General features: G+C 38.8%; 1 protein-coding gene across 2 annotated transcripts; it reads left to right on the forward strand.

Annotated features, from left to right (window-relative positions):
• Nucleotides 1-92: 92 nt before the first annotated feature.
• On the forward strand, nt 93-13,697 carry LOC137009183 (fibronectin type III domain-containing protein 7). Of its 2 annotated transcripts, XM_067371176.1 has the most exons (12): nt 93-1,813; nt 2,137-2,397; nt 3,944-4,201; nt 4,533-4,784; nt 5,760-6,014; nt 7,982-8,239; nt 8,323-8,580; nt 8,975-9,229; nt 10,721-10,978; nt 12,237-12,266; nt 12,412-12,464; nt 12,967-13,697. In XM_067371176.1, exons 1-11 carry the CDS (start codon nt 1,555-1,557, stop codon nt 12,432-12,434), a joined length of 2,367 nt encoding a protein of 788 aa, XP_067227277.1. In that variant the 5' UTR covers nt 93-1,554; the 3' UTR covers nt 12,435-12,464; nt 12,967-13,697. The 2 variants fall into 2 exon arrangements, with proteins under 2 accessions (XP_067227277.1, XP_067227278.1); XM_067371177.1 differs by lacking the exons at nt 93-1,813; nt 2,137-2,397 and adding an exon at nt 3,555-3,733.
• The last annotated feature ends 612 nt before the right edge of the window (nt 13,698-14,309 follow it).

Consider the following 14,309-nt stretch of genomic DNA (forward strand, 5'->3'; position numbering starts at 1 on the left):
TAAGAGAAACACATCAAATATTCAGAAATGTAGCTATATTCATGAAGATTAATTAGAAGGAATGAAAGTATAGTCCAAACAGAATTCTCATTTTTATTAAAGTGGCAACATTCATTGTTGTGACACTACAGACAACTTTTCCTTAAAATATAAGGAAAAAACAAAACAAAACAAAACAAAACAAAAAAACAATTTAATGAAATTGTACATGTTAAAATAAAATCCATATTCACAATATAACCACTTTATGTGTGTTAATGCATTGTTGCAATTACATACAGGGTGCCTGATGTACGGTGGGAACATGCAGATTTTGTTACACATGAAATCTCTCAAACAAATTAAATATGTATTTTTTAAAAAGCAAAAATGTAACTTTTAACAGTGCACAAATTCTACAAAATACAAGTATGCAAACATTTTATGATTCTTAGGTATTTAAAGTTTATTTCAACTTTTGCAAGTGGGACACCACTTGTCACCGCAAATGAAGAATGACCCAAACACATGTTGAGCTGTTAGCGGGGCATGTCTTCACACTATATGGGGCACAATGTAATGCAATTAAACCATAAAAAAGTAAAGTGTAGCATAAAAGGATGCCTGGGTCCAGAAGTCTTTATAATTATATGTCCAAAATTTACCATCTCAAAATTACAAAAATAACATTTTGTCTCCTTTATTTAAAAAAAAAAAAAAAAAAAAAAAAAAAAAATCATACGCGACCATGGCGTCTTGGGTGAATGTTTTTTACATAAGTGGCTACTAAACTACACAAACGTATATAAACCGCACTATTTGCATTAGACTGCATTGACTAAACAGCATTAGACCTCTTCCCCCAGTCTTCTGTTACACCTGTTTGTATGCATTTCTCATCTCCACCTCTGATTGGCCATCTCTTCTGAGGAGGTGGGGCTAGGGTAAAGTATCTGAGATGCCTTCAAGAAAAGCTCCATGTATATTCAGCCAAAACAGTAGAAACAGAAGAGAGTGCAGAGTTTAGTTTTGAAACAAAAATAGAGACACCAGGATTTCAAACAGAGAAAACAGATGGCAGGTCTTGGAGGAATCAAGGCATTGGTGTTTTTGCTTGCAGTTCTCTCACAGGTACAGAGTTATGAGTCACAGTTTATTTATTCATTATTACCCTTTATTCATGTATGTACGGTTCTGTAAGATGTAGCATATACTGATGTGGAAATAACAGAAATAGTACTACTTAATAAAATACATGTTTTCTATGATTCTACCAAACATTCATATTTTAATTTTCTATTTGAAATATTATGCGGTTACAAAAACTTAGAATTCAAAATCTAATAATTGAGAAAATGTGCACAATAGTTCACTTACACAAATGTTTACAATCTAACAAAAGTCTTTTTGAATTGTTTCATTTACAGGCATCAGGTACCGCTCATCTGGATCACATTTACAGTATCTGTTAAATTCAAATTCAAATGCACTGTTTTTGGTTGTTATTTGTATTATATAACCAGCACTGACGAATACCTCAGAAAGATATGTTTCTTGTATTTTTCAGGCAGTACAATGAGCGTGAGTATTTTTACGGTGACATCAAAGAGTGCAGTGCTGCGCTGGAGCAGATATGAAGGTGCATTGTCCTACAGAGTTACAGCTTCCCTCCGGAACTCTCCAGTCCCTGTGGTCTTTGCCAACTTCGGACAGAATACTATTATGGGCTCAGTTAATTCCCTGAACCCCAACACTGCATACACTTTTCGTGTTGAAGCCCTGGGCAGCCTCATGAACGTTTTGTTGGCAGATGCTAATGTGGATGGATCTACTGGTATGTACTGAAACTGGCCATGTCTTGCTCAAGAGTAGTAATATATCTCAGTGTGAAAAACTTTAAGCGATTTTAGAATTGGAAGAAATTTCAATGACCTTTCTTTGGCTGGAAAGTCCCTAATAATTCCAGATATTCCATGGTCATAGAAACCCTAAGTAGTTTATCCTATATTTCATGCTTAGTGTCTTGTTTGATTAACAGGCCTTGTTGCAGCTTAACTTTTCTGAATCAGTTTTGCTCCAACTAAAAGCATTGTTAATAGCAGTAATGGATGATGTGTTAAATAAATGGAACTGTACATTTTCTTTTCTTATGTTCAGCTCCTGATGTGCCCACCATTAAGATGGCCTCTTCTAAAGAAAGCCATAGTATCACGTTGGAATTCACTGATGTCTCCGGTGCAACGTCCTACATCCTGCGCGCTGAGACAAATGATGGATCTTTCTTCTCTGAGATCCCAGTACCCTCGTCTCCGGGGACTGTCACCAACCTCCAGCCATACACAGACTACACTCTCAGTGTCATGTCCGTCAACAGTGCAGGCAGAAGCCAGCCATCCACCTCCGTGGAGGCAAAGACAGGTATATTTTTCTCCTCTCTCTCCACCCTCTTTGACCTAGAGGCCAAAGAAATGATCCATTCATGAAGGGACAGAGTTGGCTATTCTCTAACCCTCACCCAGTGGAGAAACCTTATCCTCTCATTGAGAAAAAAAAAAAAAAAAACATCAGGATAAGCTACATAAGCTGATCTCATGGGTTTGATTTTAGCAATATGCATAGGTTGTGCTCACATTTTCAATAAATAGGTTTCTCACACATGTATCCCTAAGTAACAATATCCAGGTTTGCTCTGTAGGCAAAATATGAGAAGCTGAACTATTATAAAAGGGCTGCCCTCCTCAAGGGACTGGGCACAGAAAATTTATTCTGTGTCTTCACCTTAGGGCCCTCAGCAGTTTTGTTTCATTGTTCAGGTAGCACGTTTTCTACCTGAGATGGTCACAAGGAAATAATAAGGGAAGGGCCTTAATTCTCAGAACAGCCTCGAAGTGAAATCATATCACTTACAAATATCCACAGAATTACGTCATACATATGACCCATAACAGCACAATGGGATGTTTTCTTCAAACAACTTAAGCAATGTGAGAACTGTTTTAGTTATGACACACCAGTAACAGTAGAACCCATGCCCAGTTTTGATTGAAAAAAATTCAACTTCAAAAGAAAACTTGGAAAGGAGGGATTCGAAAGGAACAGGAGCGAGACAGACAGGGTACACCAGGGAAATGAAAGGAAACAAGTGACATTTATGGAAGAGAACAGAAGGCACCTGAAAGGAAAGGAAAGGAAAGGAAAGGAAAGGAAAGGAAAGGAAAGGAAAGGAAAGGAAAGGAAAGGAAACAAAGGAAAGTAATGGAAGAGAACAGAAGGGACCTGAAGGGAACAGAGGGGAACAGAAAGGAACGGGAGAGGAACAGACAGGACATATCAGAGAATGTAAGGAAATGAAAAAGAACAGAGGGGAACAGAAAAGAATGGAAGGGATTCGAAGAGAAAACAGGAGAGTGATAGGCAGGATATTTCAGGGGAGGGGCAGGACAGGAAAGGAAAGGACTTGACAGGGAAGGGAACAGAGGGATCGAAGATAATGGAAAAGAACAGAAAGGACCTGAAGGGAAAAGAAAGGAATGGGAGAGGAACAGACAGGACATGCCAGAGAATGGAAGGGAATGGAAAAGAACAGAAGGGAACCGAAAGGAATGGAAGGGAATGGAAGAGAGACAAACAAGACATGCCAGGACAAGGGCAGGGCAGGACAGGAAAGGAAATGATAAAACAGGAAATGAGTGGAGGGGAAGAAAAAGGTCGGAAAGGAATGGGCAGGTAAGAAGGACAGGAAAGGAACGAAAAGGTACTGCTCTGATTGCTTTACACCATCTGACACCTGTCAGTTGTTTCTCGTGTCCATTTGACTTGAACAAAATAAACCTACTTCAGAATTAGATCACTTAGATTGGAATCCAGCCTTCGGGAAAAAAATCACAATTGATCACAATGCAGCTGTCCATCTAATCTCTCACCATTATTGTTTCTCTCTCTTCCTCATTCTGTTGGACCCCAGTCCTTCCTGCTCCTCAGTTCAACACCAGCTCTCCCAGTAACAGCAGTATCCTGATGAAGTGGGAGCCAGTCAATCACGCTGTCCTCTACAGCCTCAGCATCATCAAAGAGGGCTCATACAACCGAAGTCGATTCAACACCACAGACACTCAGTTCCTCTTTCAAGACCTGGAGGCAGGAACCTCTTATTGTATTAAGGGAAATGCCTGGAGTCCTGAGAACATTCCCGGAGATGACATAACAATTTGCCAGATCACACGTAAGAGAATAGGAATGGAAATAGATTACTTCATTTGCACTTAATACAAATGTTCAGTTTTTGTCATACTTCTAAATCACACTTAAGGAAAAGAATAGGATGAATAACAGAGCAGCCAGCAAAGAATGCACACCAAGTACGGCATGTTAGAGCTAATGGAGGGTCGACGTCCTGCAGAGTTTAGCTCCAGCCTGTTCTAACACACCGGTTAGAGGCCCGAGGCCTTGATTAGCTGATTCAAGTGTGTTTATTAGGGTTGACCTGTGCAAGACAGTGGCCCTCCATGAGCAGGATTCAAAATGTTCATTGATAAAAATCTGTGTCTCCTCAGGTCCTCCCACTCCTCAGTCTGTTGCTCTGGTGGTGACAAGCACCCCTGATGCAGGTATTGTGGTGTCGTGGGACTCAGCCAAGGGTGCAGAACAGTATGTTGCCTTCAGCTTGACTGGCCAGAACTGCTCCTCATCTAGTAACTCATGCATCCTGATTCCTTTGAGCTGCGGAGAGACAAACTCTGTCACTGTGAGCGCTATCAACCAGGCTGGAAACAGTGTCCCCTCATTCCCAGTTCAGATTATTTCATGTGAGTAAACCGATTCATGCTCAGTTTGATGTACTTAATAAACTCTTCATGATAGTGGCCCACCAGGAGCAGGATTGGACAAGCCTTTATGGAGATACTGTAATGTTAACAACACAAAGCTCCCTCATCAGTCAGAGCATTTACCGAAACTAAACTAAACAGCAAATTCAAGAACATGTCACAGTCACAGTATGATGTGACAACCATTAGCACATATTAATACATTTAATACATCTCAAAGACACCTACTGAATATTCAGCAACTCGGCAGAGGTTGTTACTTAATTCAAATGCAAATAGGTTAGTCTATCCTAAACTGCATCCCAATTCACCCACTTATACTATGCCCTAAATGTATGTACTGTTTTTGTGAAGAAAAAGTACATAATTTTGAGTGTGCAACAGAAAAGTAGGCAAGCTTTGGGATATACTACTTCGTCATCTTTAACGTTGATCTGCCAGTTGTGGGTCTTTCATGTGGAGAACTCTCCTCATGTGTTTGCAATTTGCATAATGATGCATTTAAAAGTTAATGACCAAACATATCTTTACAAAAGTTCACAAAAGTTTCAAATTAAGGGTACGTTTACACGACAACGATGTGCTAAAAACAGAAATGTTTTTTCTTTGTACTGATGACAGCATTATCAAAACTATCCCTGCTCATAAGGATCTGAAAGTGTGATTCTAACCGGAAAAAGTAGACCATCCGGGTATCATTGGAATACTCATTTCATCATTTTAACATACTACGATTTGCGACATACTGATTCTAATTTTGAATACTATTTAGGATGGATAGTATGTAAATTGGGATGCAGCATATGTGTAATTTGCATACAGATCTACCCATAGGTCTTAAGTACTATATTCTTCTGAAGAATGATTAACTTTAACTGAGTGAAGTTTAAGCTATTCTCACTGAAAATCTTGCCCTTTGCAGTGACTCTCATTGTCTAACCTGTTGTTTGTCAGTCCCTTGTCCCCCACAGCCTATCTGGGTGGAGGAGGTGGTGGCTGGTAACTGCTCTGTGAAGTGGAGCTCTGTCGCTCATGCAGAGTACTACACTACCTTTATTAAGAGTGATGATGGCATCGAGGGGACATGCAACTCATCTGAGACACAGTGTCAGTTTCACTGCAGCTGCGGATACTCCTACATCATGAGTGTGTTTGCACACAACCAGGCTGGACCCAGTCCCCCGGGACCTCTCGTCAACCACACCACCTGTGAGAGCTTCATGTTATTCTATGCAGAAAGCACTTAAGCTTTTTAGAAAACAAGCCAAAAAAACTGAACTCACAGGCTAATTTGTCCAATCAAATGCTCTCTAGAATGATCTTCCCTTTACTAGCAGTAGTGAGTGGCAAATCATGGGGTGCTTCTCATTTCTTATTTGTGCATCCCCATTTCCTTTCCTCTGGTCTCAGCTCTACCCCCTGAGGATGCGAGGGAAGGATACACCTGTGTATCCTCGCTCATAGAAGCTTCTTCACTCCTTGCCTCCTCACGGTGCAATTAGAGAATTGAGATGTCCTTCAAGATGGCTGAGTTTGATCAGTTTCTGGGTCACAGGCTGGAGGACGGAGGAATGAGGAAATGGGGAAGCATAAGTTTGAGTATTGACTATGATGTAAACTAAAGTATTTTGTCTATTTAAACAGTGGGACAAACCCTTCAATATATCCTATCCTTACCTTTTAAATTGTGAGAAAACTACAGTACATCAACACAGGGAAGAAAATACATCAAGTGATTACATGGAATCTTTAAACACATCAAGGGCCACAATTCAGAATTCCAAAGAAGCGCCGATGGGAGTAGAAAGTTCTGTGCGTGATCTACTGATGACATGCAAATTAAAGAACACAGACGCAGCCGGATCATTTCCATAAGACCAAGAGCAGCAGAAATTAGCGTCTGGTTTAAGACATGCTTTTTTGGGGTGGTAAATAATGGCACAAATACCAGTAAATTGACTAGCGCAAACCTAAGTAAATCACCTTGCATGATTAATTTAAATACTCTCCTCCCATAAATTTTGTAAGGGAAACGCCTACACACCTACTAATAAGGTGAGCCACAAAAACAACCCTGTCAATGCCCTTTCAGCGCTAATATTTCACTGTAAATCCTGACAGTACTTTAACACCAAAAGAGGGTTCGAGCTGTTAGTAAATCTGGCTCAAAATGTCTACCGCCTCTACCACCCCTTAAAGCAGGGTTGGGGAACGTTGATCCTGGAGGGAGCTCCAACCCTGAAAAAAACACTCACCTACCTGTACTCACCTGTACTCACCTAACTTAAGTAATCCTGAAGACCTCGATTAGCTTCAGGTGTGTTTAATTAGGGTTGGAGCTAAACTCTATAGGAAAATGGCCCTCCAGGATCAACGTTCCACACCCTTGCCTTAAAGGGTTAGTTCACCCAAAAATGAAAATCCAATGCAACTACCACTCCAAGGTCCAGAAAGGTAGGAAAGACATTATTAAAGTACTCCATGTGGCTCTAGTGGCTTAAACTCAATTTTACGAAGCGACGCGAGTAAAATTACCACTTTATTTACAAAATAATATTATCCAAAGCTTTCACACAATAATGTCAGTTCTCATGTGAACACAAAACAAATGTGATGTGAAGCTCTCGCGAACACTTGCGCATGTGCGTTGAGTGACATGCGCTGTGTTGCTCTCATGAACGTGCATTGCAGATCAATATTTTTGTAAGTAAAGTGGTAAATTATCTTTTTTTGTGCAAAGCACTCACATCAATTCATAAAATTGAGGTTTAACCACTAGAGTCACATGGAGTACTTTAATGATGTCATTCCTACTTTTCTGGATCTTGAAATTGGTAGTTGCGTTGGATCTCTATGGAGGGACAGAAACATCTCAGACAAAAAGATCTTAATTTGTGTTCCGAAGATGAATGAACAAAGATCTTACGGATGTGGAATGGCATGAGGGTGAATAATTAATGACAGAATTTTCATTTTTGGGTGAACTAAATTATGTTTTGGTCCTTTCCAACGCTGTCTTCCTTTTGACATAATTACAGAAATGTTATATTTAGATGTAGTAACCCTGTTACTGAATGATTTCCTCCATAAATCTGTAATATCTCCATTCATTCTTTTTAAATAACAAAAATGCTTCTACATAAAGAACCTTGTTTATCTTCACTTACTGTCCACAGTGCCTTGCTGTCCAAATCTCACGTCAGTTTCTGCAGTTTCTTGGGAGACGCTAATGATAGAGTGGTCTCCTGTGCGTGGTGCGGATCTGTACGAGACTCGTGCTGTGGATGCAACAGAAACGATCCTGTGTAACGACACGGCACCCAGCTGTGCCCTCTCTGACCTCACTTGCAACAGCAGGTACAGCGTAGTCGTCATACCATGCAACGACGTAAGCGGCTGCAACCTCACCTGCAGTCCACAAACGCATGAAACAGGTATAATCACATACCTAGATCCTGAATATATGCCACAGATGTATACTGTACACACACTCTCTCTTTTTCTTTTTGCCAAAAAGCTCCATGCATGCCTGAAATCAAAAGTGTGAGCCAGAGTATCGCATCTACTGTGCTGGTTAACTGGACTTCTGCTAACACTGCTGCCAACTACACTGTCACTGTGGTTGGCGTGGTGGGTGACAAGCATGTCTGTCACTCAAATGGCACTTCCTGTCTCGTGCCCAACCTGCCCTGTGGCTCCAACTTTGATGTCAGTGCCACAGCGTCCTCCTCAGCTGGAAATAGCATGCCCAGCTACACCGTTCCCCTGGAAACAGGTCAGCTTTCCATGGCCATTCAGAGCCAAGAAACCAAATGTGTCAAAGGCAGCTAAAATACATTCAAGATGATTAAAGAAAAGAATTGTATTTCCTTCAAAAACTATCAATAAAATACTTAAATATGGGCAGTTTTAACCAATATTTGTACAATTTTGTACACTGTACTGTATATGTCAAGCTTATAGCAGCATTAGCTTAGCAACAATCTAACAGTAAACGATTGAAATGTGAGGCAAGTCTCTTGTGTGCTTTGTGTGAGTTTTGCCTATGTAGAGCATTTTAAATGGCATTTCAGCTAGAATGTCTTTGGGTTCTGGAACAGTTGTTAAAAAAAGTTGACAAATATTCTTTTAATAATATCCCCCCCCCCACCCCCCACCCCCCCCCCCAGCACCTTGTTGCCCAGACAATCTCATGGTGAGCCAGGTGACCCAGGCCATGACCAACGTGACCTGGTCGACCGCTAGTGGTGCTTTGACCTACATCGCCTCTCTGTCTTCACCACGAGGCAATGCGCAGTGTCACACCATGGACACCGGATGCATAATGGGATGCATCACCTGCGGCACTAATTACACCGTCTCCCTGGAAGCCATCAGCCGCACCGGGCACAAGGCGGAGTGCACCTATCATGGATTTTCAGCCAGTGTGTTCTCAATGATTTACTGTTATTAGTGGTAGAAAAACCATAAATGCATATTGTCGCTGTCCAATGAAAAATGTCTCCAAAAAAAGAATCTTATTAAAACTCTTACAAAATTAGTCACCTTTTGCACTATAAATTCTATAATTACACATGTGAACTGTTACATCTATGGTAAAAATTCAAAATATTTCATCAGACAGCAACAATATAAAACATAAAAGTGCTTCCATAAACTTCTGGTGTGATTATTAAAGGATTAGTTCACTTCAGAATTTAAATTTCCTGATAATTTACTCACCCCCAAGTCATCCAAGATGTTTGTCTTTCTTTATGCAATCGGAAAGAAATTAAGGTTTTTGAGGAAAACATTCCAGGATTTTTCTCCATATAGTGGACTTCACTGGGTTTCAACGGGTTGAAGGTCCAAATTGCAGTTTCATTGAAGCTTCAAAGAGCTACACGATCCCAGATGAGGAATAAGGGTCTTATCTACTGAAACAATTGGCCATTTTCTATTTTGAAGTCATATTCGATTTTGAAGTTGGAGGAGAAATTAGATGTAGTTTTCATCCTACCGTCATACTTCCGCCTACGTCACACGTGATCTTTCCAACGTGATTACGTAATGCGCGGCCCATCGCAGAGCAGTGCAAGATGACTATTCATTAAGTTAAAAAGTATATAATTTTTATTTATTTTTTTTTAGAAAATGACAGATCGTTTCTTTAGATAAAACCTTTATTCCTCGTCTGGGATCGTGTAGAGCCCTTTGAAGCTGCACTGAAACTGCAATTGGGACCTTCAATCCGTTGAACTCCAGTGAAGTCCACTATATGGAGAAAAATCCTGGAATGTTTTCCTCAAAGCCATAATTTAGTTTTGACTGAGGAAAGAAATAGATGAACATCTTGGATGACATGGGGTGACTGAATTATTAGGAAATTTTAATTCTGAAGTGAACTAATCCTTTCAGCTGCTTTCATGTGCTATCGGAAACTTCCCACTTCTGAAGTGTTAATTACGGATTTGATGCATTCAAGGGCTTTGCTGCCGTAAAGAATAGGAATCAAGGCAGGTTCATTCTTGTCTATTTCTTGGGGAAATCTTACTAAAGCCAAAATGTACAGTAGATATTTAGTCAATATCCAACTGAATGTGAATAAAATGTAGCGTAACATTTGTTGACAAGGTGCAACCTTATAAACATTCACCTCCCCAGGTGGAAAAAAAAAGTACACTTCTATAATGTACTTAAAGTGCTCTATTTTTATGCACTAATTTTGTACTCAATATACTAAAAATTCTTCTTTAGTAGAGGATGATCTTAAGAACATCTAAGTGTACTCAACTGTGCTATTTTTAGACAGCATGAAATATTAGCTAAAATGTTTCTTTAATATACTATCTCTGTATTTAAAAAAATGTATTTAGTTAGAACTAAATACATTTTTTTTCACTACAGTTTGATCAATTGTTCTGGTCTCTCTCAAGGTGACTGCTGTCCCTCGGGCATCCGTCTCTTTCGAGGAACCAATAACACTCTGCGTGTGCGCTGGAGGTCAAGCAGCGCCCTCACCAAATACACAGCAGAGGTCAAGGGGAACAGCACTCACGTGTGCAGCCCAGAGCCCGGCAGCAACACATGCGATGTGTCAGAGATCGTGTGTGGCCAAGTGTACTCAGTAGTCGTCGCCCCACTCAATCGAGATGGAACCAAGGTCCCGTTCTGTAACAGAAGGATGTATTCAGGTAATGAAGTACAGCTGCCCCAAAAATGATTTTCACACACTTAAAATGTTTGCTTTTCATTGAATTAGATAAAATATCAGTTACACTTTATTTTAAGGTGTCCTTGTTACACTGTAATTATTCATTTTAGTACCGAGTAATATTAACAACATGTACTTACTATAGGGTTAGGTTTAGGAATAGGTTTAGTGTTACTTGCACATAATTATGCATAGTTTGCTGTTATTACTATAGTAAGTACATGTAACGTGTAACAAGGAAACTGTAAAATAAAGTGTAAGCAAAATATCAAACCAAATGGCATCTGGAAACAAACCAAAAGGTTATCTTTAGGGATAGACCAAAACGAAAATTCTGGGCTGAAACCAAGAATTCAGGATGCACTTGGCCAAAACCTGAAACTGATAATAAATTCATGATCAGTTAGGCTAATTAAACTCATTTCATGATCAACAATCAAATAGCTAAAACTGAGTTGTACATTTAAACTGCACATAAGGCAGTTTTTATATCAACTTTCTAATAAGAGATTTTTTCTACTCCCATTTTTTTGGTGAAATGTAAACATTTAAATGACAACAATTCTGAAATAACTTGTTTTTATGACATATGACATTACTAACAGCGAAGTAAAAATATAACAAATATGTAATTCATATATTTAGCAAAAGGCTCTTCCCTACATTTCTTTCGAGCTAACTAATGTGTTTATGGACATTTAGCTTTCTTGTGGTTAACATTAAGAGACATTGCATATTTTATTGATGTATTTCCCTGTTAAAACACTGATTGAGTGATTACATGAGACAGCCATTCTTTCATTAAGTTGTTCTGTATCTTTCAACATAACTTCTGGTGTTCACCCATGTTTATTTGATGCTGTAACTAGTAAAGAGTAGATGATCGGTTCATGTGCGCTCATGTGCGGAAGCGAAATTTCAGTGCATCCTTAATTTTTAGTGGATGTATGAAGCCACTTTTCTTCCTAGCAGAGGAACCACAGTGTATGAACATGAACCACGATATGAGAACAGTATATCTATTGTTTTATCATTTCAAACTCAACAAAAGTCTTTTTGTGAATGCTCTGTATTATCTTTCTTTGAAAGAAAACCACTTCCTTTGCTATTGTATTATTTAATGCAAGGACATTCAGACATTTTTAAGTGTTAAGTAACATTATTGCATTCTGATTGAACATAAGATAACTAAAATTAATATAAAATGCATGACTTTTGTTCACATTCTGTCTTTTCAGTCTCATGCGTGGGCAGCAATGTCGGACTGGGTAAGAATGAGAACATCTTAGCATATGGAACTGTATAAATTATTTCAAATCATACCAAAAATAAGGCAACCATGTCCATATGATGTATCAAATTCTCTAAATCCAGGAAATGAAATATTTAACTGAAGCCTTTCTTTACTCTCAGTTCTCTATCAAGGAAAAAGATAATGATGGGACGGATATCCTTCAGACAGCGAGGTACGGCCAGTACAGACACATGTATCTTCATTACACAGTCCTTTCACAGACTAATCCTCAGTAATGCCCAATATAAGAAACTTGTATCACATCTACAAACTAGAAAACAGTGACAACAGCACTGCTGGAAATAAGTTCTCATGCCATTTGAACTTTTTCCAGAAGAGCAATACATTTCTTTATTGGGAACTTTAGCTACAGGCATTAATTATATGCAGGTATTATAATTTTATTTATACACAAGTGGCACAATTATGATTTGCTTCATGTGTTCTGAACAAATGCACAGTTCCATGAAATGGGCAAAATAATGCAGCATTTGAATACTTAAAAAAAAAAAAAACTTTTTTTTTTGTTAATTGTCATCAAGGTCTTTTTATTTTGTTATTGGAGATTTCTAAAAATTCAATCAGAAAAATTCCATAATGCGTCTGTACAGCTGAAGTGAAAGAAAATTTGACTAGTTTTTCTCTCTCTCTCTCTCTCTCTCTCTCTTATACAGCTTCTGGTAATATTGGATGACTGGATTCTTCAGAAAATGCCCTTGAACCTGTATCGAATACAACACCATAATTTACTATATTAGCTTATGAAGTCAGGCAGTGAACAAATTTGAATGTTATTACTTGAATAATGCCATTAGTCAGGATTCAACACTGTCCAATCACTGATGTTTATATATTTAAATTGCTTTAAAAATGTAATGACACTGATTAATGGGAGAATCTTTAAGAGGAATTTGCACGTTTTACAAGTTGCAAGATTTTCTTTCAACAGACGATGAATGTATAATAATATTATTATTATTATTATTATATTAACTTAATTTTCAGGGATCCCTAGTATTATCTCAGGGATTTTCACTAAACCCAATTCATGATATAGTGTGTCAAATTATTTTCTGCAATTTCAATTTCTACGATTCTCCCCATCAAAAATCAAAAATAATTTATTTTTGGTGAAGCGCTTCTTTGCAACATCCAAACAGTGGCAGTGATTACGTCTATGCATCAGTTTCCAGGAATAATTGACATAAAATGAAACAGTAATTTCCCAGTTTTTAAAACAGGAGGATCACTCTGAGAGATAAATGAACCTGAACTCCTATACAGTAAGCAGTGCCTCTGAGGGAAATATACGTCTGTTTGTTAATTCAGCTTCCCTTGGATGTTTGTCAAATACAAGATTTGTTATGATGTAAATTAACATCTATATTTTGACAATAAAATTCATCCCCTGCATTAATAAAGTGTGTCTGTGTTTGCTTCCCCATCATTAGAGAGAGGCACATACATTGCCACAACTGTTATAAGCCATATATAGAATTGCCACAGTTTGAAGGGGGTGTGCTGGTGAAAGAAAGAAAGAAAGAAAGAAAGAAAGAAAGAAAGAAAGAAAGAAAGAAAGAAAGAAAGAAAGAAAGAAAGAAAGAAAGAAAGAAAAAGAAAGAAAGAAAGTCACAGAGGTAGACAGACAGGGAAACAGTATCTATGGCAGTCATCAATGATAACCCTAATCAGGTGTGTTTAATTGAGGAGACATGCAAAATGTGCAATGTTGGTGTGCCTCCAGGAACGTGGTTGGGAAACACTGCGCTAGAGGCCTATTCAAAACAAAGGTGTAGCTTGATGACGCCAAGTTTGAGCACACAATCTTGAGACATGCGGTCTTCACCTGTGCAAAACAATTGGGATAGGACTCGGGAAGAAACCATGTTCATGGATGTGATTAACGTTACTGTAGTATGAAGCAGAGCAGGACCGAGTGGTGTGGGAGCTGAACGAGGCCGCTGCAACACACGCCATGAACAGAAGAACTTTTATTATGCCACAGTCGCCGGCGCTG

This window comes from Chanodichthys erythropterus, chromosome 20, assembly GCF_024489055.1.
Source record: "Chanodichthys erythropterus isolate Z2021 chromosome 20, ASM2448905v1, whole genome shotgun sequence".
Classification (NCBI taxonomy): Eukaryota; Metazoa; Chordata; class Actinopteri; order Cypriniformes; family Xenocyprididae; genus Chanodichthys; species Chanodichthys erythropterus.

Coding starts and splice junctions, on each gene's coding strand:
- LOC137009183 (XM_067371176.1), top strand. CDS start 1,555: ATGAGCGTGAGTATTTTTACGGTGACATCAAAGAGTGCAGTGCTGCGC. Junction 2,398..3,943: donor CTCCGTGGAGGCAAAGACAG/GTATATTTTTCT, acceptor GTTGGACCCCAG/TCCTTCCTGCTCCTCAGTTC. Junction 4,785..5,759: donor CCCAGTTCAGATTATTTCAT/GTGAGTAAACCG, acceptor GTTGTTTGTCAG/TCCCTTGTCCCCCACAGCCT.